Source organism: Eumetopias jubatus, unplaced genomic scaffold, assembly GCF_037043125.1.
Source record: "Eumetopias jubatus isolate StellerSeaLion01/CBP00866 unplaced genomic scaffold, mEumJub1_p1.0 scaffold_1, whole genome shotgun sequence".
In the NCBI taxonomy this organism is placed as follows: Eukaryota; Metazoa; Chordata; class Mammalia; order Carnivora; family Otariidae; genus Eumetopias; species Eumetopias jubatus.
The window spans coordinates 212736744-212759087 of NW_028274807.1; the positions used below are offsets into that span (position 1 = coordinate 212736744).

The 22344-nt window shown below is 55.1% G+C and overlaps 1 protein-coding gene across 3 annotated transcripts in view; it reads left to right on the forward strand.

The window, feature by feature from the left end:
• The first annotated feature begins 5119 nt into the window (after positions 1-5119).
• The window catches only part of EVI5L (ecotropic viral integration site 5 like), a 28867-nt gene continuing 11642 nt past the window's right edge, over positions 5120-22344 (forward strand). The window contains exons 1-8 of one of the 3 annotated variants that reach the window (XM_028093166.2): positions 5120-5273; positions 16968-17151; positions 18349-18538; positions 18864-19088; positions 19198-19272; positions 19894-20019; positions 21369-21512; positions 21685-21774. In XM_028093166.2, the coding sequence (XP_027948967.1) occupies positions 17015-17151; positions 18349-18538; positions 18864-19088; positions 19198-19272; positions 19894-20019; positions 21369-21512; positions 21685-21774 (987 nt within the window). In that variant the 5' untranslated portion in view covers positions 5120-5273; positions 16968-17014. The remainder of the gene's footprint in view (positions 5274-16967; positions 17152-18348; positions 18539-18863; positions 19089-19197; positions 19273-19893; positions 20020-21368; positions 21513-21684; positions 21775-22344) is intronic. The other 2 variants (XM_088017605.1, XM_028093167.2) reach the window with 2 other exon arrangements.

Consider the following 22344-nt stretch of genomic DNA (forward strand, 5'->3'; position numbering starts at 1 on the left):
AAATTAAAGAATATATAATAGGTAGAAAGATACCCTGTGTTCATGGATAAGCAAACTTAATATTCCTAAGACGTCAATACTCCCAAAACTATCAACGGATTCAGTACAATCCCTGCCAAAATTCCAACAGTCTTTTTAGCAGACATGGAGATGCCAGTCCTCAAATTCATGTGAAATTGCAAGGGGCCCCAAAAAGCCAAAACAATTTCGAAAATGAAAATCAAAGTCAGGGACGCCTGGGTGGCTCAGTCGGTTAAGCAGCTGACTTCAGTTCAGGTCATGATCCCAGAGCCCTGGGATCAAGTCCCACATCGGGGAGCCTGCTTCTCCCTCTCCCTCTGCTGCTCCCCCTGCTTGTGCTCTCTCTGTCAAATAAATAAAATCTTAAAAAAAAAAAATCAAAGGCAGAGGACTCACAGTTTCAGATTTTAAAACTTAATACAAAGCTATCCTGACATAAGGATAGACACATAACCAATGGAACAGAATTAAGGGTCCAGAAATAAACCCATACATCTATAGCCAGTTAATTTTTTACAATGGTACCAAGTCTATTCAATAGGGAAAAAAATAGTGTCCTCAACAAGGGTGTGGGACAACTGGATCTCCACATGCAAAAGAATGAAATTGGACCCCTACTTCATCCCAGATATAAAAATTAACTGAAAATTGATCAACAACCTAAATATAAGAGCTAAAGCCATACAACTTTTAGAAGAAAACGTAGGGTTCAAGCTTTATGACACTGGATTTGGCAACAGATTCTAAGATGTGGTATCAAAAGCACAGACAACAAAAGAAAAATAGATTAATTGGAACTTCATCAAAAGTTAAAATCTTCGGGATGCCTGGGTGGCTCCGTCAGTTAAGCGTCTGCCTTCAGCTCAGGTCATGATCCCGGTGTCCTGGGATCGAATCCCACATCAGCCTCCCTGCTCAGTGGGGAGCCGGTTTCTCCCTCTGTCTGCTGCTCCCCCTGCTGTGATCTCTCTCTCTCTCTGTATCAAATAAATAAATAAAATCTTTTTAAAAAAAAGTTAAAATCTTCATGGGGCACCTGGGTGCTCAGTCGGTTATGCGACTGACTCTTGATTTCGGGTCAGATCATGATCTCAGGGTCCTGGGACCGAGGACCATGTCAGGCTCCACATTCAGTGTGGAGTCTGCTTGGTATTCTCTTGCTCCCTCTACCCCTCCCCCACTCAGATGCATGCACTTGCTTGCTCGCTCTCTCTCAAATAAATAAATAAATAAATAAAATCTTAAAAAAATTAAATAGTTATAATTTTTTAAATGAAAAATAACAAGTACTGGCAAGGATGTGGAGAAATAGGAACCTTCGCGCATTACTGGTGGGAATATAATCTGATGCATCCACTGTGGAAAACTCTTTTGGGTCCTCAAAGAGCCAAACACAGAATTACTCTATGGTCCAGCAATTCTTACTCCTAGGTAGATAGCAAAAGAATTGAAAGCAGGAACTCAACTTGATATCAGCACATCCACGTCGTAGAAGCATTATTCACAAAAACCTGAAGATAGGAATCATCTGAATGTCCATCAACAGAGGAGTGAATAAACAACACGTGGTTCACACATCCAGTGGAATATTATTCAGCCGTAAAAAGGAATAAAGTTCTACAGCATAAGTTAACCTTGCAAACGTCATGCTAAGTGAAAGAAGCCAGACACAAAAGGACTGATATTGTATGATTCCACTTATATGAGGTCCCTAGAATAGGTAAATTCATAGAGACAGGAAGTAGAATAGAGGGGCTGGGGACAAGGGAACTGGGGAGTTAGTGTTTAATGGGGACAGTTTCTGTTTGGGGATGATGAAAACTTTTTGGAAATAGATAGCAGTGCTGATTGCACAACACTGTGAATGCACTTAATGCCACTGAATTGTAGTCTTAAAAATGGCAAGAGTTATGTTATATGTATTTTATCACAATTAAAATTCTTCCAAAAAAGAGGGACTCCTGGCTGGCTCAGTTGGTAGAGCGTGCGACTCTCGATCTCAGGGTCATAAATTTGAGCCCCATGTTGGGCATGGAGGCTACTTAAAAAAAAAAAAAAAGATTTTTTTTTTTCAAAAAAGAGAAAGAAGTCACAATGCCTCCTAAGATCTAGGCTGAGAACTAGCCCAGCATCACTTCTGATGCAGTCTGTTGGTTCGAACAGGTGACAAGCCAGCTCAAATTCAAGTGAAAAGAAAACAGACTCCACTTCCTCATAAAGAGAGCTACAGATACTGTGGCTTTTTGTTTTTCTCTCTCTCTCTTTCTATGAGACAAATGAGGTCTCGGCTCACACTAGTCAATATTCCTAACAAATGAATTTTGAGTCCAAAGTTTAACCCAGAAAAAATTTTTGATTGTGCTAAAATTTGTTATCAGCAAAATACTGAGAGAAGAGTCTTTTAATAAATTCAAATGTGCAAAATTCGACTCTGGAGAAATGACAACCACATACCAAAAAAATCACAGCAGTAGAATTAGCAGTTGGTAAAAATTGGACAAAATGAGCCTGATTAATGAATCCAATGTTTCAAAAAATCACATGGAAAAAATTGTTCCTGATAAAGATGATTTCAATCAAGTAAAACTGAGCATAGAAAAAAAAAATTGGGAATGGTTTAGCTGCACTAAACAGAAAAGTGATCCAGGAATCTAATTGGCTAAATGCAGTTTGTGATTCAAAAGTATTTTCCAACAGAAATGTGTTGGATTTTTTTTCCACTGTGCTTATAAAAATGGAATCAAAGTGTCCCCAGAATAAAACCACCCTTTGTGTGGAAATGGCAATGTGAAGACAAGAGGGTCAAATGTCCTGTGCATCTTTTCTTGTGTTTGATTTTATTCACCAGACACCAGATGCTGCTAATCTCCCAGGCAAGGCCCCAGAAATGAACTGGTCATGACCCTTTTCTGGGGCGCCCTGGACCCCACCCAGACATGTGCTTCTATAGACCCCTTCTTCTCTCACATCCCTGCTACCAGTCCGAGTTTTTCTGTTCCTTGGAAGGTGTGACTCACACCAAACTGTTCTTTCCTGAGGGGAACACTAGTGGGGAAAACCTCTGGAAACCCAGGTAAACCCCAAGACTTTGGCCCTTATGATGGCTCCTCAGTCCCCCACACTGAGGGATCACGGGCAGCCAACATAAAGATTGTCCCTTGCTGGTCACTGGATCCTTACCATGTCCTGGCATTATTCTTACCCTCCTGACTTAACGCCCACCCTGCATCGCATTTCTAACCACGTCCATGCAGGTCTACGGAACCCCCTCAAGCCCACCCAGAAATCAGGGGACAATGTCGATGAGATTCATTTCAGCTTCATACTCTGCAAATCCAAAGTCACCTTATAACTTTGTCAGGACTATGAAATGCCCAGCAGAGAAGCTGACTTTAAAAGAAGGGAGGTAAAGATGTTCTTAAAAAAAAAAAAAAGGGAGAGGGGATACGGGCATGTGGGGAGAAGGAATGCATTACATTTATTTTTACCACTCGAGTTTTTAGAAATATGTTTTGGGGCTTTTCTTACAGTTCCAGAATTTTAATAGATGCAATGTAGATAGTAAGAGAGAGGCAAAGAGGGTGTGGACAGTATTCAGAGAGTTAGGCAGGGGCAGAGAGAATACACAGTGGCAGAGAGGATGCAGACAGAAGCAAAATGCAGATGGGACAGAGTGTAGACGGAGGCAAAGAGAGATGGCCAGGGGCAGGCAGCAAACAGATGCCGGTCATTGCTCCCCACACCAGACAGAAGCCCCTAGTACTTAGAAGGTTGATATCTCAGACCTTAGAAGGCCCTGACAGCCCCACTCTCCGTCCCAGCCCTCCCACATCCATTTCTGCCCCCCCCATTTTCAGCCCCCATCCTGAACTTACACTGTTACCTTCTCTTCTGTGACAGGGTCCTTCCCTGCCCCATCCCCTCCAGGGCCCATCCCTGGGGGCGGAATCGTGTCCTTTTTGCTAAGTCTTGCCTGCTGTCAGTGACTGTCCCTACATGCTCCTTCCCAGCCTGAGTGACACTCCCCCACCCTTTTCTTCCCTGTTCAGAGTCTTGGGCCTACCATTCATTTATTCATTCATTCATCAAGCATTTACACTTGGTTCCCACGAGCCTGGCCCCTGCTCAGCAACGCTGGGGACGCGGGGGAGACCTGACCCAGGCCCTGCATCACCCACCCGCCCCCACCCCGCCACGTGGGGGATGGGAGGGCCGTGTAAGCACTGATGACACAGCCTGATCAGAGTTTTGATGGGGGAACTTAAGGCACTGCGAGCCCCAGGGAAGATACTTAACCAGGCCTAGACTAGGTTAGGGGACGGGCCTGAGCCTTGGACGTGACCCCACCCTCAACAGCCTCGCCCCCAGCACCGAGCTGGGCTCAAAAATGCAGTCCCATCACCGCCCCCTCAGCCTGCCAACGCCCCTTCTCAGACCTAACCCATTAGCCTCTCCCTTACTGGCCCCGCCCCATTGTTGTCTAGGTCACGCCCCCCTCAGCTCCTCCTCCATTTCATTCAATCAGGCCTCAAGCCCCACCACCAGGGAGGCTAACTGCAAAACCAATCTCACGATCCCATTGGCCAGACAGTGTTACTGCACCGCCTTCCTTCAGTGTTATTGGGTCCCCAGGTGTCAATCTTCTTTATAGAGTCCCAACAGTTGCCATGGCCGAGATTTGAGGGGCAGATAATAATGGACGGCTCAGAGCGTCTCGTTATTGGGCAGAGAGCCCGGCTCTGGGCGGGGCTTAGAGCCAAACGCTTGGCTGCCTCCGTCTGGGGTTCTTCAGGGCCGCAGCCTTCCCTCAGAGACACACCCCTCTCCCCTTGTTATTGGTGCCGCCAGGTGTTGCTCAACAGGATTCCACATGTCGATAGGCAAAACTACCCGTCCTTCACTGCTTTCCTAATTTCAATTTGCTTCTCTCCTTAGAGGCGGCAACCTTCTGGCCGTAGCCCGGGCCCTCCTCACGGAATGGCTACGGATTGGCCCGACACCCCGTCACTCCTGGATGGTGGGCGGAGCCAGGGTGCCTGGGGGCGGCGAATTGGCTGACTGGGCCTCGGGGGCGGGGCAGCCGCTCCTGTCAGCGGGTGAAATGGCAGCGGCAGAACCGGCGGCGGCCGCGGTCCCGGGGGGCGGCTGAGGGGGCCGGGCCGGGGCTGCGGGGCGAGCAGCGCGGCGGGGATCCAGCGGCGCGGCCCGGGACAGTGAGGCTCAGCACGGCGATGGCGGCGCGCTCGGCGCAGGTAGGCAGGCGGCGCGGGCCGGGCCTCCCGGGCGCCTTCTCAGGCCGGCGGCTCCGCGCTGCGGCCCGCGGGGCCCGGCAAGACCGGGACTAGGGCTGCCTCGCCACGGAACCCGCGCTGGGAGCCCTCGGCACTCCCGGCACGGACCCTAGCCGTCAGCCTTGGGCCGAGGCCCCCGCCCACCCTCGTTCCGGATGCCTCCGGACCCCTCGGGGCCCCTCCCCCTCCCCTTCCGGGCGCCCCCTCCCCCATCCCGCCCCCTCTGCAGGGGCCTCCCCCCACTCCCTGGCCGTGACCCCCGCCCACCCTTTCCATAGACCCTCAGGACTCCTCCCGGACCCTTCAGGGCTCCCCTAGCCCCCACCTCGCAGACCCGCCCCCCACGGCGGCCCCCCTCAGGGCCAGGACGCCCGCCCGCCCTCTGTCCGGATCCCCCAGGACCCCTCCCATCTGCAGACCCCTTGCCACCCCATCCCTCCCCTCACTTCGCATCCTATCTCTGGGCCCAGACCTGCCCCCAGCCCCAAGGCTAGGAGCCTCAGAGCCCTACCCCTCCCTTCCAACCCCACAGGACCCTTCCCCTAGCCTCTCTAAATCAGGATTCCCACCACGGGCCTCCCCTCGGCCTGCTGGCCCATCTCCCATCCCCAGCAACCCCATGCCCAAGGGCACCCGGAAAAATCACTCCTCAGGCTCCTCCCAGCACACTCCAGCAGCTCCACACACACCCCTGAGCCTGACTCCTCCTGAAAATCCACCCTCACCTCCTGCTCAGGACCTCCTGGCAGATGCTCTGAACCCTCCCTCAGGTTCAGAGGCACACATCTTTCTGAAAGCCCCACACTCACCCGTGCGTGCCCCCCCCAACACACACATCTGGGAGCCAACAGTTCTCACAGAGAGAGATGACCATGAACCCTTGGCAACTCACACTGACAGACACCCTGGCCTCTAACACACAAACAGCCAGGAGCCCCCTGATCTGCAGGTGGGCGTACACATACACACACACACGCACACAGAGCTAGACACTTGGATCCTTAGCCCACACAGAGGAACTCAGACCTCCAACACAGACCCTGACAGTTGGCCCCCCCACACACACACACAAACACACCCTCACACGCAGGACTCCTTTGCATCTTCACACACCTCCATGGATCCCACCTGCCCAGGTCCTCCTGTGGTGCCCAAAGCTCCCAGCTCAGGCCAGCTTGGAGACCTGAGCTGCCTACCCTGCCCCAGGCAGCCAGCCTGCCCAGCCACACCAGCCTTCCTGACCTGGTATCGGCATCAGGGCCCGGAAGGGTGGCAGGGTGACCCAGAATCTCCCAGCACTCCTGTGGACACCTGCCCCCGGCCTCTTCCCCTTTATCCATCTCCGCCTGCTTTGCCCTTCTTCAAAGGGAAGGGCACTCACTCTCCCTCCTACACTGAAGTCTCCCAAAAGGAAGCACGGCCTGCCCCCTGATTTATGCCACCCCCTGGTGGGGAGGGGTTCAGGCTGCTCCTGGCCTAGTCCTGAAGTCTGACCAGACGGGGAGGACCAGCCTCCTGACCCCATCTCGCCCGCTGGCCTCAAATGGCAGGGCCAGCACTGTTGCCAGGGGCAGCCCCTGATAGCCCGCGTGAGTTCCTTCACCCACGACCAGTGTGTCATACCAAAATGAAACGGCTTCCTTCTCTCCTGGCATTTGGGACCCAGTGGGGCTGGGTTTGGGCCTGCCAGAAGCAGACAGCTCTTTGTTAAGGAATATTTTCAGAAGGGAAGAATGTGCTGAAGAGGCTCGGGTGGAATACGAGTGAGTAGTCAGCTTGGTTTTCCCCTTGGCTGGGCTTTGATCCAGCCAGAGGACCCATGTCCACCCATCTTTCCCGGTTGTGTTGGTTCTCTCCTTTCGTCCTGCCACCCCACAGCTCTCACCCTCAGGTCCAACCTGTGGGTTCCCCTGGGCTTTTGTGGTTGGCTGCGGGTGGTTTGGAAGGACCTGCAGGTGGTTGGCCCTGGCACAGGGATGAGGAAAGAAGATCACAGAACTGGCGAGGTTGTGTGGCCAGGACTGCAGGGAGTGAGGAGGAGCCTGGGTCCCGCCCGTGCAGAATCCAGATCAGTCCAGCCCCAGCTCTGCCTGTCTGGGCTCCTTTGAGCCACATGAGCATGCCTGGAAAGCCCCAGAGACACAGGCCCAGGCTTCTTTGCAGATATTCACCAGTGGACTCTGGACAGCCCCAGGAAGAAGCACCTATTGGCTCAGGGCCTCAACTTCTCCATCTGGAAAATGGGGGGATAAATCCTTAGACCCTTGCTTTGTACTGCAGGGGAGCCAGTGAGGTTAGGATGTGGTCCTGAATGTCCCCTGGGCACCGTGTGGGAGGGGTCAGTGGGGTCCAGCAGGGCAGTCGCCTATCTATGGGTGAGAGCAGAATCATTGGCCGCCCTGGTCCCCTGGTTGTCATTAGTTGACGCCTCACTGGATAATGGCCGTCTCTCTGTGGCCAAGCTGCATCTCAGGAAGCCGGCTCAGTTGGGGGTTGAGAGATGGTCTGTTGTGGGATTTGTGGCCACACAGAAGCCTCCTGTGGATGGGGGGTAGGAGGGGGCCTACTTGCCGGCAATGCCCTCGCCTCGCATACACCTCTGACACACAGACCTGGGTAGGGAGAGGCTCATTCTGCCCACTTGCTGAAGGGAGGAGTGGATGAAGACTCCTGAAGGTCACGAGGCACACAGGAAACAGTCTCCACAGCCTCCCCAGGGTGGGCCCTTGTGCAGATGCAGTGGGGCCAGAAGGCTCTTCAGAACAGACTGTGAATTCCTTAGGAAAACACGAGAAAGCTTCCGGGGAGGGCTTGTGAACAGTATCAGTGCACTTTTACCCGAGGCTGGGGGTACAGGCCTGTGTCTTTGGATACGCGCTTTGATGGGGGCGGGGGGCGAGGCAGAGAGTGATCTCAGTTTCCTCTGGCAGAATACAGATGCTGATTGTTCCAGGTGAATCCCCACCACATGCTAGGAACTGAGTCAGGTGCTGGGGTATGAAGGAAGATCACACATGGTCCCTGCCCTGCCTCTAAAGACCCTCTTGGCGCACCCTGATCGGGCCCATCCCACATGCCAGGCCTGGTGCCAAGCACCATTTACATATTATCTCATTTAATCCTCCAAACCTTGAGGAGGAACCAAGATTCCAGTGTGCGCCCTCACCATCACGTCCTGCTGCTTGCCATGTGGAAGCACGAGGCAGAACTATGCCCAGCATGCTGTGGGAGCACAGAAAAGGGTCCGGTGCATCCCCGGGCCGCCAGGGAAAGTGGAACAGGGATGACATATAGGCCCAGAGAAGAGCTCTCTGGGCAGGCGTGGTAAGGAAGGGCGTTCCAGGCAGGCAGTGTTTGGACAGAGGCTCACAAAGCAGGAGCAAGTGTGGTGCATTCAGGGAGTCATGCCTTGTTTGGTGGGCCTCATCCTATACTCCCGGTGTCCCAGATGCAATCCATGGGGCACATACTGCGTGTCCCTCCCTGGGAAAAGGGACCCGTAGTTGGAAAAACTCAAGAGAGGGAGCAAGCCCTACCCTGCCCTGGGGAGTCTGTAGCACACCTGTTCCAGAAGTGAAACAGGAGTGACCACGGACTCACCGGCACCAGGGGAGAGATTTATCTTCGAAGGCCCCGTCGGCACAGCTCACCTGGGCTTTTCTTGCCTTACTCGTGTGCTGTGATGTGTTGTGAGATTGTTTCATTGAGGTGTGTCTCCCACACCGGCCCACTAGTCCCGCAAGGGCAGGGAGCCTGTCCATTTGTTCACGGCTGAGTCTCAGGCAAGTGTAGGACACATAGCAGATGCTTAGTAAATACTTGCTTCGTTTTAGGATCTGACAGTCTTCCCTACCACCCACTTACGAAAGACGGCCTGGATCTCTTCCATGGAAGGAGGTTGACCCATCTGCCTCGGAGAGCTCCCAAAGGCAGGGTGTACCCACCTCGCCCCCTGCCCCCTGGTCCTGCAAGACTTTGCCACTGACACAGGCAGCAGAAAAGATAGCATCTTGGCTTTGAAGAGCCAAGAGCCTTTGCAGGATGCCCCTTCTCTTATTCACCTGTCCCTGGAAGGCTTATAAGGGCTTTTAATTTTCTCCCTTGTCATTCTCAAGAACCTAAAATATAGAGAAATGAGGGATTTGCCAGGAATGAGCCTGTTTCCATGGCAGAAAGGAAGTTGGTGATGATATAGGGTAGTAAGCATTTTTTTTTTTTTTTTAGGCCAGAAGGGATTCCACAGGTCATAATGGTCCACCTTTCAGATTTTAGTCTGAAGGTATTTGCTGCAGCTATTACTTCCAATAATGATAATTATAGTTTCACTGCTTTAATTTAATAATTATGCTTTCCCTTTAAAGGGGGTCTGCTGTAGAGGAGAGGTTTGTTTATTCATTCCACGAATATTGGATGCCTGATGGTGTGCTAGACTCTGGGGATCCAGTGGTAGCTAGACAGCCCCTGCCCACATGGAACATTCCATCTAGCAGGGAATACCATGAACCAGCTCCTATCCTAAGCACTTGACAAGTTTAGCTCAGGTATTCCTCCCAATGAAACCTGTGAGGCAGGTACTATCATTAGCCCTGTTTTCAGATGAAGAAACTGAGGCAAAGTGTATCACAAAGATATACAAGGGTGTAGAAGGGATTTGAACCCAGGTTACTGGCTCTGAAGTTCTCACAGAAGGCCAAGAGATCTAAGAGCAGTTCTACACACACACAGCCATGTGAAGAAGGGACGCGGATATGGAAACATCCACAGCATAGAGGAGTGGCTAGAACTGGGGAAAAGAGGAAGGCAGACAGCAAGCCCTGAATTCCAGTTGCTGTCCTTGTTATTCAGGCTTACCCATTGGGTGCCCATCCCTCAGCAAGGAAAAGGACCCAGACACGAGGCCATTTCCCCAGGAGTTGGAGCCAGCCAGGACCATGGTGGTCTGCTGGCCCACACTGACAGTCCTGGCAGTCTGGGCGTATGGGGTCACGTGGCATCTCCCGAGGCATCCGGTTCAGAAATGAGTCTGTGTCCCCCGTAATCATTAGAGGTGGAGGATCAGAAGCGGGGGGGGCGGGGGGGGTAGGTAGGGAGCCAAACTGAAAGGAAACTTGGGGTCTTTATTCCCTGCCTCTGAAATCGCCAAGCTCTCTGCAAGATGGCGCGCACACACACACTCACTCCCTCTCCCAGTTGAAAAGTAATGACTGTGCTTTACTGAGCACCCAGTAAATTGGGCATTCGTGCTTTAATGTATATTGTTTCTAAAGTAAAAGAATGCAGAGAGCGGCAGCACAGAGGATCAATTTAGGGCAGAGGCTCTGGAGTCAGAAATCCAAGTGCAAATCCTTCCTCCCCTGCCTAGTCAAGGGAACCTGTGAGTGTCCCACTTGCTATGGGACATGCATTACCGCTGTCTTTACTTTTCTGTCTACACTGATACAGAATCTTTGTTTTAAATTATTTTTAAAATAGAGTTTATTTTTTAGAACAGTTTCAGATTTGCGGAAAAATTGAGAAGACAGTAGAGAGTGCCTGCAGACCCCACACCCAGTTTCCCCGATTAGGAACATCTTCAGTAGGTCTGGTGTATTTGTTGTAATTAACAATGTTGATACATTAACTACAGTCCACACTTTATTCAGATTTCCTTAGTTTTGCCCTAATTTCCTTCTTCTCTTCCAGGAGCCCATCCTGGATCCCACATGACATTTTGTCATCAAGCTTTCTTAGGCTCTTGTGTCTGGGACAGTCTCTTAGATTTTCCCTATTTCTGATGAGCTTGACAGAGGAGGAGAACTGGTCAGGCATTTTCTAGAATGTCCCCTGATCTGGATTTGTCACATGTTTTTCTCGTAGTTAAACTGGGATGATGTGTTCTGGGGAGAAAGATACAGAGGTGACATGCCCTTCTCAGTTCATCATGGGCCCATGCTCTCAATGTGACTTATCACTGTTGATGTTGACCTTGATCACTTGGCTGAGCAGCACAGACATTTTTGTCTTCATTCATTCAGCAAATGTTTATTGAACACCTACTAAATTCCAGATGTGTTAGGAGCTAGGAGTAGAAAATTAAGAAGATAGGCCCTTGCCCTCAGAATGTTCATGACCGGGGTGCCTGGGTGGCTCAGTCAGTTGGGCATCTACCTTTGGCTTGGGTCATGATCCCAGGAACCTGGGATCGAGCCCCACGGCAGGCTTCCTGCTCAGCGGGGAGCCTGTTCCTCCCTTTCCCTCTGCCTGCCTCTCTGCCTACCTGTGCTCTCTCTATATCTCTCTGTCAAAGAAATAAATAAGAAATCTTTTAGAAAAATTATAAAAAAATAAAAAAATAAGAAAAAAGAATGTTTGTGACCCAGTAGGGCAGGCAGGCGTATATAGAAGTCATTGCCATGGACTGTGCCTTGGGCTGAGGTGTAGGGGGCAAGTATTTTCAGAGAGAGAGAGAAGTGAGCCAGCATGCTGGAGGTGGGGGTTGACAGGAACGATTTCACCAAAAAAGATATTCAAACCAGGCGTTGGAGAATGCCTTTCCAGCAAGAGGGAACGGCATATGCAAAGACACAGGCATGAAGAAGCGGTGGTCCCGGAGAGCTGAGCATCGTGGGGCTAGGATGAGGGAGGAAGCAAGGCTGGCAGGGCTGTGTGCACCAGGCAGAAACATCTGGGCTCCATCTCCAAGTAGGGAGTGGCTGAAGGGTTTGGGCAAGCAGCAGAAGGGTAGTGCCAGGCTTGGCCTGAGCAGGTGGGTGGAGGGCAGCACCATGGACCCAGCTAGTCCCACTTGCAGCAGGAGGAGGCACTGGCCTTAGTCAGGAGAGTGTTGAGTTTGAGGAGCATCTATCTCCACACCAGGGACCAGGAGGGTCTTAATAAAATGCAAGCCCAGCCAGGCTCCTGCCTGAGCCCACGGGGGCTCACAGGGCCTGGCCCCTGCAGAACTCTCTAGTCTTTTCTGGAGTGGCATGCCTCCCTCCTGCTTCTGCACCACCCTTCCTCTGCCAGCCCAGCCCATCTCTTACCTTTTTCTCTCAGCTGTCATTCACATAACATAAAATTCACCCCTTTAAAGCGAACAGTTCAGTGGGTTTCAGTATATTCACAACGTGGTACAACTGTCATCACTGTCTAGTCCCAGAACATTTCATCACTCCAAAAAAGAAATCATGGATGCAGGTCCCCCCATTCCCCCCACCCCCCAGGCCCCAGCCCCTGGCAACCACTAGCCAACTTCCTGTCCCTATAGATGTACATATTCTGGACATTTCCTATCAGTGCAGTCATGTCACTTGTGATCATTTGTGTCTGGCTTCATTCACTGAGCATAATGTCTTTAAGGTTCATCTATACGGCAGCGTATGTCAGAGCTTCCTTCCTTTTTTACGGCTGAATCATATTCCAGTGCATGGATGGACCACACTGTGTTTATCTGTTCATCTGTCAGTGGACATTGGATTGTTTCCACTGTTTGGTATGAATGACGCTGCTGTGAAGAGTCATGTATAAGTTTTCATGTGGACGTATGTTTCCCATTCTTTTGGGTAGATAGCTGGGAGCAGAATTGCTGGGTCGTATGGGACCTCCATATTTAACTCTTTGAGGAGCTGCCAGGTGGTGTTCCACTCTATCTGTTCTTTGAAGCGTGTCTCTCAATCTGTAAGAGAAAGCTTGGATGATGGTTTCTTACTCTTGATGCCCCGTGCACTCGGGAGGGCAGCGGCTCTGTCAGTCTTTGCTTAGTGCGGTGCCCAGCACCTGGTAGGCATTCAGCAAACTTCGGTGGGTGGGCAGGTGGGTGCAGTTCCTCAGATATTTCTGAAGTCCTATGTTGTAGGCCCAGTGCAGGGTACCACAGTAGTGGGGACCCAGACAGGGGCGGTTCTTGCCCTGGTGGGGAATCTGATGGAGATATTTGGGAGCCAGTTGGCAATCTTAGATGGTGCTCAGGAGAAAGGACAAGCTGGGAAAAGGAGGCATATATGTGGTCATTGAAGCCTCGAGAGGGAGACCACCAAGGGCATGAAGGGACAGGGGCCAAGGCAGGGTCCATGGAGGAGGGGGTGCCATGCAGGAGACTGAGAGGCCCTAGCAGAAAAGCAGGAGAGCAGCCAGGAGCCCAGCCTCTCTGAAGCTAGCTGGAAAAGGATTGCAAGAAGGAGGAAGCATGACTGGCAGTGTGCAAACACCCCTGCGAAGGAAAGAGAAAGGGTGGTGGAGAACACCCAGCAGCTGAGCCTTTCTGCCCCTGTGCCCCCGGCCCCAGCTCACTGGCAGTCTCTCCCCACCCCTCTGGGTTGGTTCAGCCTCATAAGCCATTGGCCACCCTACGGGGGGGGGGGGGTGTGTGGAGGGTGGGTAATGCCAGCAGACACAGGGGTAGGTGGCCCACTGCCTACTCTGCAGGACCCAGGACCCCCTTTAAGTGGCTGAGGTGGAGCAGAGGCAAAGGGGATTGATGTTGAGGCTGCTGAGAGGCTGGGACCTCAGACTTAGTGGGCCTGTGCATGGATCCCAAAGGCCTGTGGCCCCTCCACACTCAAGGGCACCTGCCTTGTCTCTGGGTCTCTGTACCCATCCAGCAAGGGTGGGATGGCTGTGGAGGTGGTGTCTCATCTGCCTCTTTCTCCTCCATATCACTGGGCCTACAACAGTGCCTGGGCTTCAGATGGCCCTCAGGGAGCATCAGGGAAGGAAGAGTTGAGCCAGTAAGAGTTGCAGCGCTCTGGAAGGGAGGCCAGGCCACCCACAGAGCTGGGAGGGCAGCAAGCCCGTGTCCATTCCCCATCTCCTCAGTCCCAAGGGTGGCAAGATCTGGTCAGTGCAGGAAGTGTGCGTGCGTGCGTGTGTGCGTGTGAGAATGTGGGTGTGAGTGAGATGGTGTGGATGTGTATGAGTGTGTCTGTGTGTGTATCCATGTGCATGGGTGCGAGATCGTGTGTGTCCGTGTGTGCACGCACACACAGGAGAGTGGGTAGAAGACTGCATGAGTGTGTGGGGTGTGAAATAGTGTGTGAGTGTAGGTAAGTGTGTGTGGATGTGTGAGTGTCAATTACATGAGTGTGTTACATGAGTGTGTACAAGGTGTGAGTGTGTGTGTGTCTGTGTATATGTGTGCATCAGGAGGATGACTTCCAGGGCCAGGCCGTGTTTAGTCTGGCGATGAGTCAAGAGAAAGTTCCTGAGGGATCAGAAGATTCTGCCTCTCAGACTGCAAATTTCAGCCTTATGTATTGAATCAATTTTATTTCCTGTATGAAATTCACATTAATATGTGATAAATAGCTGAACAAACTCTGCTAGTGGCTGGCCCCCGGTTGTGTTTTTAAATCAGAAACCCAGAGTTGAACCATTCTCTTGGGCCCTTTAGGGGCAGCAGTGGGGGTGCTAATGCACTCCAAGGCTTGGATCTCTTGGGCTCAGCAAGGAGACAGTGGGCCCTGACCACTACACTGGCCACATGTGGTCTCTTTCTCTAGAGCCCCCACTGCTCCCCCAACCCAACCATGCTTAGGAGGCTGCAGTCCTCACCTCCACCGCATCTTCCCCATCTCCCAAATCTGACGTTGGGAAACCCACACTGCCTTCCCAGCCCCTCCCTGCCCAGAGAGATCCTTCTAGGTCAGCACTTCTTGTCCACAGCCCCTCTCTGCCCTGGCTGGTCACAGACTTTGACCCTGTGGTAGGCCCCAGAGTGGCCCCCACTGTCCCTCTCTCAGGAGAGATTAACTCCTGGCTAGACGGTGCACAGTGGCTTGGTCTTTGGGCCAGTCATCCCCGGCCAGCCAAGCGATGGGAAGAAAAAGTCTTCCAGTTCCGCCGGCATGTGCCACCTAGAGTTTGTACTGCTCACCAAAGCCAGAGCCCTTGGCACCCAATAGAACTGGAGAGCCTTTGGGAGCCAGAGGCAGAACCAGTGGCCCCAAGGAGCCACAGAGACCAGGGAAGGGAGGGTTCTGGGCCCCCTACAAGGTGGAAGAAGAATGATGCCCACCTCTCCCACACCCCATGACAGGGCAGCACAAGGGAAGGAAGCTAGAATCAAGTGCATGGTCAGGGTCAAGCCCAGGGTCAACCCAGGGGACCTCAGGTGCTGGTTGGGTTCTGAGTTTGGATTGCGAGTAGGTGCCCAGTGACCTGATGGCAGGTATGAAATGGTCTGCTGTTGTCCTGTCATTGTCCTTCTGCTGCCCAGGGGACCGGATGCCCCTTCTCCATGGACTGGACAAGGGCCCCTCTGTGGGCTGAGCTGTCAGAGCCAGGTCAGGTGGGGTCCAAGGGCAATAGTGGCTTCCTGGTTCAGAGTATGCTGGGGAGTAGGTGGGCATGAAGGAGCCATCCAAAGTGACAGTGAGGGAAGCAGCATTTCCTTCCTGCCTCCATGGCCTTGGAGATCCCCATCTTCTTCAACCCTTGATGCTAGCCTGGGCTTACCAGAAGCATGACTGAGTAGAAGGAACACCACCCCCGGCCCCTGCCTCTGCTCCCCTAGCCATTTCCAACCCCTAAACCCTCCCACCAGGGTGATGCCTGCTTCTGCCCACAGCCCCCACACCTGGCATAGCAGAACCCTGGAGCCCAGCTAGACCGGGGCCTTGGCCCTCGCCCTGGAATGAATAAGAATGACCAGCAGCAAGGGAGGGAGCAGTCATTAAGTATCAGGCACTGTTCTCCCATGTTACATGTGATGGCTTGCTCAGTTCTCACGGCCACCCTCTGAAGTTGGTCCCGTATGATCCTCAGTCTTTGGAGACTCAGAGAAGCCAAGTGACTGGCCCAAGGCCACACAGCTGGTTGAGGGGGAGCAACAATTCAGACCCAGTTTGTTGGAGTCCAGAGCCTTGGCTTTCAGCCTGCTGCTGAACTGCCTCTCCTGAAGCAGACAGAAAGCAAGAGGCTGGTGTTCTTGAAGCTCCCAGGAGGGTGGGGCCGGACCACCCCAAGAAGAACGGGACCAACGGGCCTGGCCCGCACCCGGCATGCAGCAGCAGGCCGTGGTCAGGGTACTGATGAGAGCCTGTGGCTCTCGCTCTGCAGCCACTGGGGCGGATTCCCAGCACTTTGACACGTCCATCCCTGGCTTCCCAGCCCAAGGGGAGTCAACTCTTCCGGCTGTTGGCAGCAACGGACAATTAACAGTAGAGAATAATTGCTTCTGGCTGTGCCAGCAACCCACTTTGGTTGATGAGACGGGGAAGGTCAGATGCTGAGGCAGGGTTCCCAGGACCGGCCACAGCCAGACAGGGACCAAGGCTGTCAGGAAGGGCCACTGAAGCAGGGGCTTCTGCACCCCCAAGGTCTGAGTGACAGGGACCCTTGGCCCCCTGGCCCTGCTGAAGACTCAGGAGGGTCAAGCTGAGACTTGGCCTTCATGCCCAGGGACGGCAGGACAGCTCGGGCCCTGGCTGTGGTCCTTCTGTCTCTGTCCACGCATCTGAACACAGGCAGGGCTCCTGGTAGCTAGCGTCTGGAGTAGAAGGAGCCAGCACGGCCATCCGCTGGGCTGGAGTGCATGGGGATGAGGGGTGCACCGAGTGGACAGACCAGCCCTGGGTGAGGAAACGTACCCAGGTGAGCAGCAGGCTCAGCTGCCCAGAGCCTGCAGGACAGGGTAAGGCACCCCACCCGGTGCTGACCACCCGTGTCTCCGGTCCCCAGACAGAGCTGTGACCTGGCCCTGCTCGCAGCTGTTGAGCCTGCCCACCATGGCGAGCCCCACTCTGAGCCCCGACTCCTCATCCCAGGAGGCCCTGTCGGCCCCCACCTGCTCCCCCACCTCTGACTCCGAGAACCTCAGCCCCGATGAGCTGGAGCTGCTGGCCAAGCTTGAAGAGCAGAACCGGTGAGTTGGGGCCTGGGGGATGGGGAGCGGCCTCGGAGGGGTGGGTGCAGCCTGGGCCCCAAACAGAAGTTCCCGGTGGCCCTCTCACACTCAGAGCTGGGCCTGGCCCTGGGCAAATGAACAGCTCCCACCAGAGGCTTGACAGGGGCCGTGTCCTTGTTCTGTCACCCCTGGATGAGCAGACAGTTTCCCCATTCAGATGAGACCAAGGTTTCAAGAGGCCTGCGAACCTGGCCTTCGCCTACTGAGCCTCTGTTGGAGGGAAGAGCAAAGCCTCTGACTCAGCCAGGCCTTCCCACCTTTCCCCTCTGGCCCTCCCCCTGTTTTAAAATGTAGGTGTTGTTATTATAAATCAGATATGGCAGGGACAACAGGTCCAGTTTGTTACTCACGGTCCCTAAGAGGTGGCGGGGGCGGGAGGGGAGCGCCACACCATGTGGGGCTAAACAAGAAAGCACCAGGGTCAGTCAGGGGGCAGAGGGAGTGAGGGAAAATGTGAGAAGAGCCTTTGTTGTGGTTTCTGCGAGGACCAGCAAGGACTAGCAAGGCCGTGTGATAAAACTGGCTCGTTTAAATAATCTCAGCGGGCTCTGGGGTGGGGGCTAGCCCTAGTTGTCTGGCACCTGGCCCTGGGGGGGGGGGGGGATCAGAGAAGGGGAGGTAGTTGGTTTGTGGGTTCTAGATTGGCTGGTTTGCATAGGAAAGGGGCACTGGCAGGCAAGTCCTTAACTATCTCTAGGAATCTGCTAGGCCTGCATGGGCAGTCCCTGCAGGGTCAGCGAGGTCCCAGATGCTGGAGCTGCAGAAACGTGTGGTAATAGAGCCGCTTGCCAGCTGGCTGCCCCCGGCCAGTGGCCCGCCCTCTCTACACCTGGCCTGTAAAGCACAGATCTTAAGGAAACCTGCCCTGCTGGCTTGATACAAGACTAAGTCAGCTCCTATACATGCTTCTCAGCCTAGCGCTAGACACAGAATGGGACACAGAAGGCAGACTCTCCAGGGGCCCAGGAATAAGGACGCAGCTTAGAGGGTTTAGGGCACCGGCCAAGGGCACCGGCAAGAACAATTTAGACCCAATCCCTGTCGGCCTCCGGGGCTCCTGAGAGGAGCAGCCCCCCACGGCGTCTCTAGAGACTAGGGGCTGGGCCAGGAGGTGCCCGCAGCCTGGGCCCGCCTCCACCAGCCCTCCCTGCCCAGGCTTCTGGAAGCCGACTCCAAGTCCATGCGCTCCATGAACGGCTCCCGGCGGAACAGCGGCTCCTCGCTCGTGTCCAGCTCCTCGGCCTCCTCCAACCTGAGCCACCTGGAGGAGGACACGTGGATCCTGTGGGGCCGGATCGCCAACGAGTGGGAGGAGTGGCGGCGCAGGAAAGAGAAGCTGCTGAAGGTGGGCGGGGCCTGTGCGGCTGGGCGGGGCCGGCCGGGCCACTCGGCCTCCTGCAGCGGGTGGGGATGGCTAGGCAAGTAGATGTCACGCTGGCGTCTCAGGTGCGCGTCTGTCTCCTGCCCTGCTCTGTCCCGTGACGGACTGGGGACAGCACGTTAAGCAGAATGCATTCTGTTTGCCGCACAGTGGCTCAGCCAGCTCTGGGCTGCAGGCGAGGCAGAGGACAGCGCGGTCCTAGGGGCTGGCCTGGGTGGCCGTGGGGAAGGCTGCCCCGGGACAGGGTCCAGCCCAGCCTCCTGCTCCCCCTGCCCCGCCCCGCTGTCAGGAGCTGATCCGCAAGGGCATCCCACACCACTTCCGGGCCATCGTGTGGCAGCTCCTATGCAGTGCCACAGACATGCCGGTCAAGAACCAGTACTCGGAGCTACTCAAGATGTCCTCGCCCTGTGAGAAGCTGATCCGCAGGGACATTGCCCGCACCTACCCAGAGCACGAGTTCTTCAAGGGCCAGGACAGCCTGGGCCAGGAGGTCCTCTTCAACGTCATGAAGGTGAGGCCCGGGGCCTTCGGGGCCTTCCCTACCCGGGTCCCTGCCGGGGTTGGCCTGCCGGGGGGTGGGGTGGGGGGCGCTGCTGTGACGCACGTGTGTTCCCTTGCAGGCTTACTCCCTGGTGGACAGGGAGGTGGGCTACTGCCAGGGCAGCGCCTTCATCGTGGGCCTGCTCCTCATGCAGGTAGGTGGCTGCGGCCAGCCAGCCTTGGGCTCTGCCCCCAGGAGGTGGGCAAAAGCAGTGTTCCCTCCATCCATGGTCCTCCTAGGGCCGGAGCTTCCCTCTCCATCCGCCTACGACTTCTGCCAGTCTCCAGGCCAAGCCCCCAGTGGGTGGGGGCAGAGGGGCTGACCACCGGCACTGTCCAGGGGCCAGAACTCAGGCAGGGGGCTTAGGTCAGCCAGTGTTAGTTGCGTTGAGGATTTCTTCCAGAGAACCCAGCAGACTCAGGAGGCGAGAATGGAGACAGCTGAGGGTGGGAGGACCAGAGGGTGTCTCACCTTGGGCTCTGGAGGTGGGCAGACCTGGGTGTCAAGTCCCAGCACCACTGTTTCCTACCGGGCGGTCTGTGGCAGGTGACCTCAGCCTCAGGAGGTTTCCCATCAGTAAAACCCAGGTGACGATACTGACCAGAGGCTTGTTAATGAGGGTCCAGGCCGCCCACACAGTCCATGTCCTGTAAATCTAAATGGAACAGAAGCAGGCAAAGCCCTGCACACCAGGGCCATAAGAAGAGCAGTGAGCACCCCCTCCCACCCTGCCTGCCCCCTCCCACCCTGCCTGCCCCCTCCCCCCCCACCACAGATGCCTGAGGAGGAAGCCTTCTGTGTATTCGTGCGGCTGATGCAGGAGTACCGCCTGAGGGAGCTCTTCAAGCCCAGCATGGCGGAGCTGGGGCTCTGCATCTACCAGTTCGAGTACATGCTACAGGTGAGCGGTGGCTGGGCGTGGTCTGCACCCACCCACTCTTCTCTTTTGGACTACACCCATGGGTGCTAACCTAGGGCATCCCCATTTCTGTCTCTTTGAGAATCCTGGGGCCAAGAAGTCACATGCGTGTTCCAGCTAAGAAAGGGGTCCTATGCTGGTGAGGCTGTGGGGTACTGTCCCGAAGGGTGCCTCCAGGGACAGGGCAAGGACCAGCCATTGATGGTGGGGGCTCCCAGAGCTGCTAGGAGAAGAGGGGTCAGGCTGGCTCTTATCAGATACACCACCGGCCCCTCCCTGTCTGCTCCCCAGGGGCGGGAGTAGGGACAGTGTTGTCTGCCTGCCTTTGCTGATACTGGAGAGCAGCCGACTCTGTTTATAAATAGCAGCCCCTACAGGGCCTGCCCCTGGCTGGCAGACAAAGACTGGGTGTGCGTGCGTGTGCACACACGCACACGCACGTGCGCATGCCTGCACGTGCACACAGGGCCTGCTTCAGAAGCTGTCGCAGGTGGGGCTGTCTAGCTCGGTGTAGCAGTGGGCAGGAAGGTACTGTCACGTGAGGGGACCTGGTAGTGTTGACAAGCAGGTGGCCCAGGCCACAGAGAAGAAGCCACCTGCCCCAGGCCAGGTAGGCAAGGCCATCCACAGCAGAGTAGGGGACAGGACCAGAGAACTCCTGGCTGTGGGACGAAGCCCCAGGGCAGGTAGGGAGACAGCCCCAGAGTCCATTCTCTCTTGGTGAAGGACATCCAGGGGCTCCTGACACCTGGTCCAGCCCCAGTTTCCCCAATTTCTGTCCCTTTTCAGGGAGTCTGAAGTTCAGGCCCATCAGACAGGCATCCTCTGAGAACTGCTGGGAGCCAAGCATGGGGGCAGGGGCGGCCACTGTGGGTGGACACAGCAACTGGCAGGTCACAAAATATGGGGTGAGCTGCGGTGGGCTCACTACCCCACCCCACCTCTCGCTCTCTGGGTGAACTTGGGGAGTTACATAACCACATAACCGTCCTCCCCGCCGCCACCCCGAGCCCTAGAAGCTCCCTCTTGAGGCAGTGGTGAGGATCCCATAAGCGTTGTGCCAGTGCCTACCAGTATACCCAGCCCCCCCCCCGCCCAGCTGCCGCTACTCCTGCCACCCCTGCCTATGTCCCCACCTCGTGCCACTCGGAACTCTCGGGTGCTTCAGCCTCACCCAAACACAGTGCCAAGGGTGCACAGAGGAAGGGAGCCACAGGCTGCCCAGGGCGGGCCAGGAAGTCTCCCTGGAGGCCGGGGCACCGAGGCCCCGCACTTGTGCCAAGCAGCCTCCTCACGGTGCCTGGCCTTCTCCTCCCACCCCCTCACTCCAGGAGCAGCTCCCAGATCTGAACACCCACTTCCGCTCCCAGAGCTTTCACACATCCATGTATGCCTCGTCCTGGTTTCTCACGCTCTTCCTGACCACTTTCCCGCTACCTGTTGCCACCCGTGTCTTCGACATCTTCATGTACGAGGTGAGGACCCCAAACACCCCTTCGTCTCCCAGATACCCAACATGGGAAACAAATCCCAGCCAGGCCCAGGCTAAGGAAGGGCGAGGGCTTGGAGGGATTGGGGGGGGTGTCAGACAGCCCCCGCCCCCGGGAGAGCAGGATCGGAGACTCACTGCCATCATCCCCTTTGCAGGGCCTGGAGATTGTGTTCCGGGTGGGCCTTGCCCTGCTGCAGGTGAACCAGACAGAGCTGATGCAGCTGGACATGGAGGGGATGTCCCAGGTGGGCCAGGAGGCCCGGGTGGGTGGGATTCCCTTATACCAGCACCTCCCCCCTCTGCCCAGGCAGGTAAAGTCCTCCTGAGAGATGGGGAAGGGCCTGGCTGCAAGGGCAAAAGGTGCTCCTGAGCATCCTGCTCCTTTCATGATTCCCTGAGGCCTTCCTGGAGGACAAGGTGGGCTCTGAGGAGCAGCCTGGCTACTCGGGGGTCGGGGGGGAAATGGTGGAAGGCCTAGGCTTAGGCCAAGCCCTAGGAGGTCCCACCCTCCTCTCCTGCTCCCAGCTCTGGGTCCTCCAAAGTCCAATGGGGCAAATAGTGATAGCAGCCAAACCACCAGGCCTTGGCTGTGGTTTGGGCCCCCGCAGCTGGGCCAGGCGAGGGCACGGGCGGGAGTGAGGGGGCTGGGGCAGCTGCAGAGGAGGCCAGCCGGCTTTCCCGCCACGTCCGCGTCACACAGGCCCCTCCCCCTGCCGGCATCTTCCAGCTGGTGCTTCGGGGAAGAATGCACAAAGGCCACGGCTGTGTCCATGAACACGGGCATCCATTGTGTGCCGCTGCCAGAGGGGGCCAGC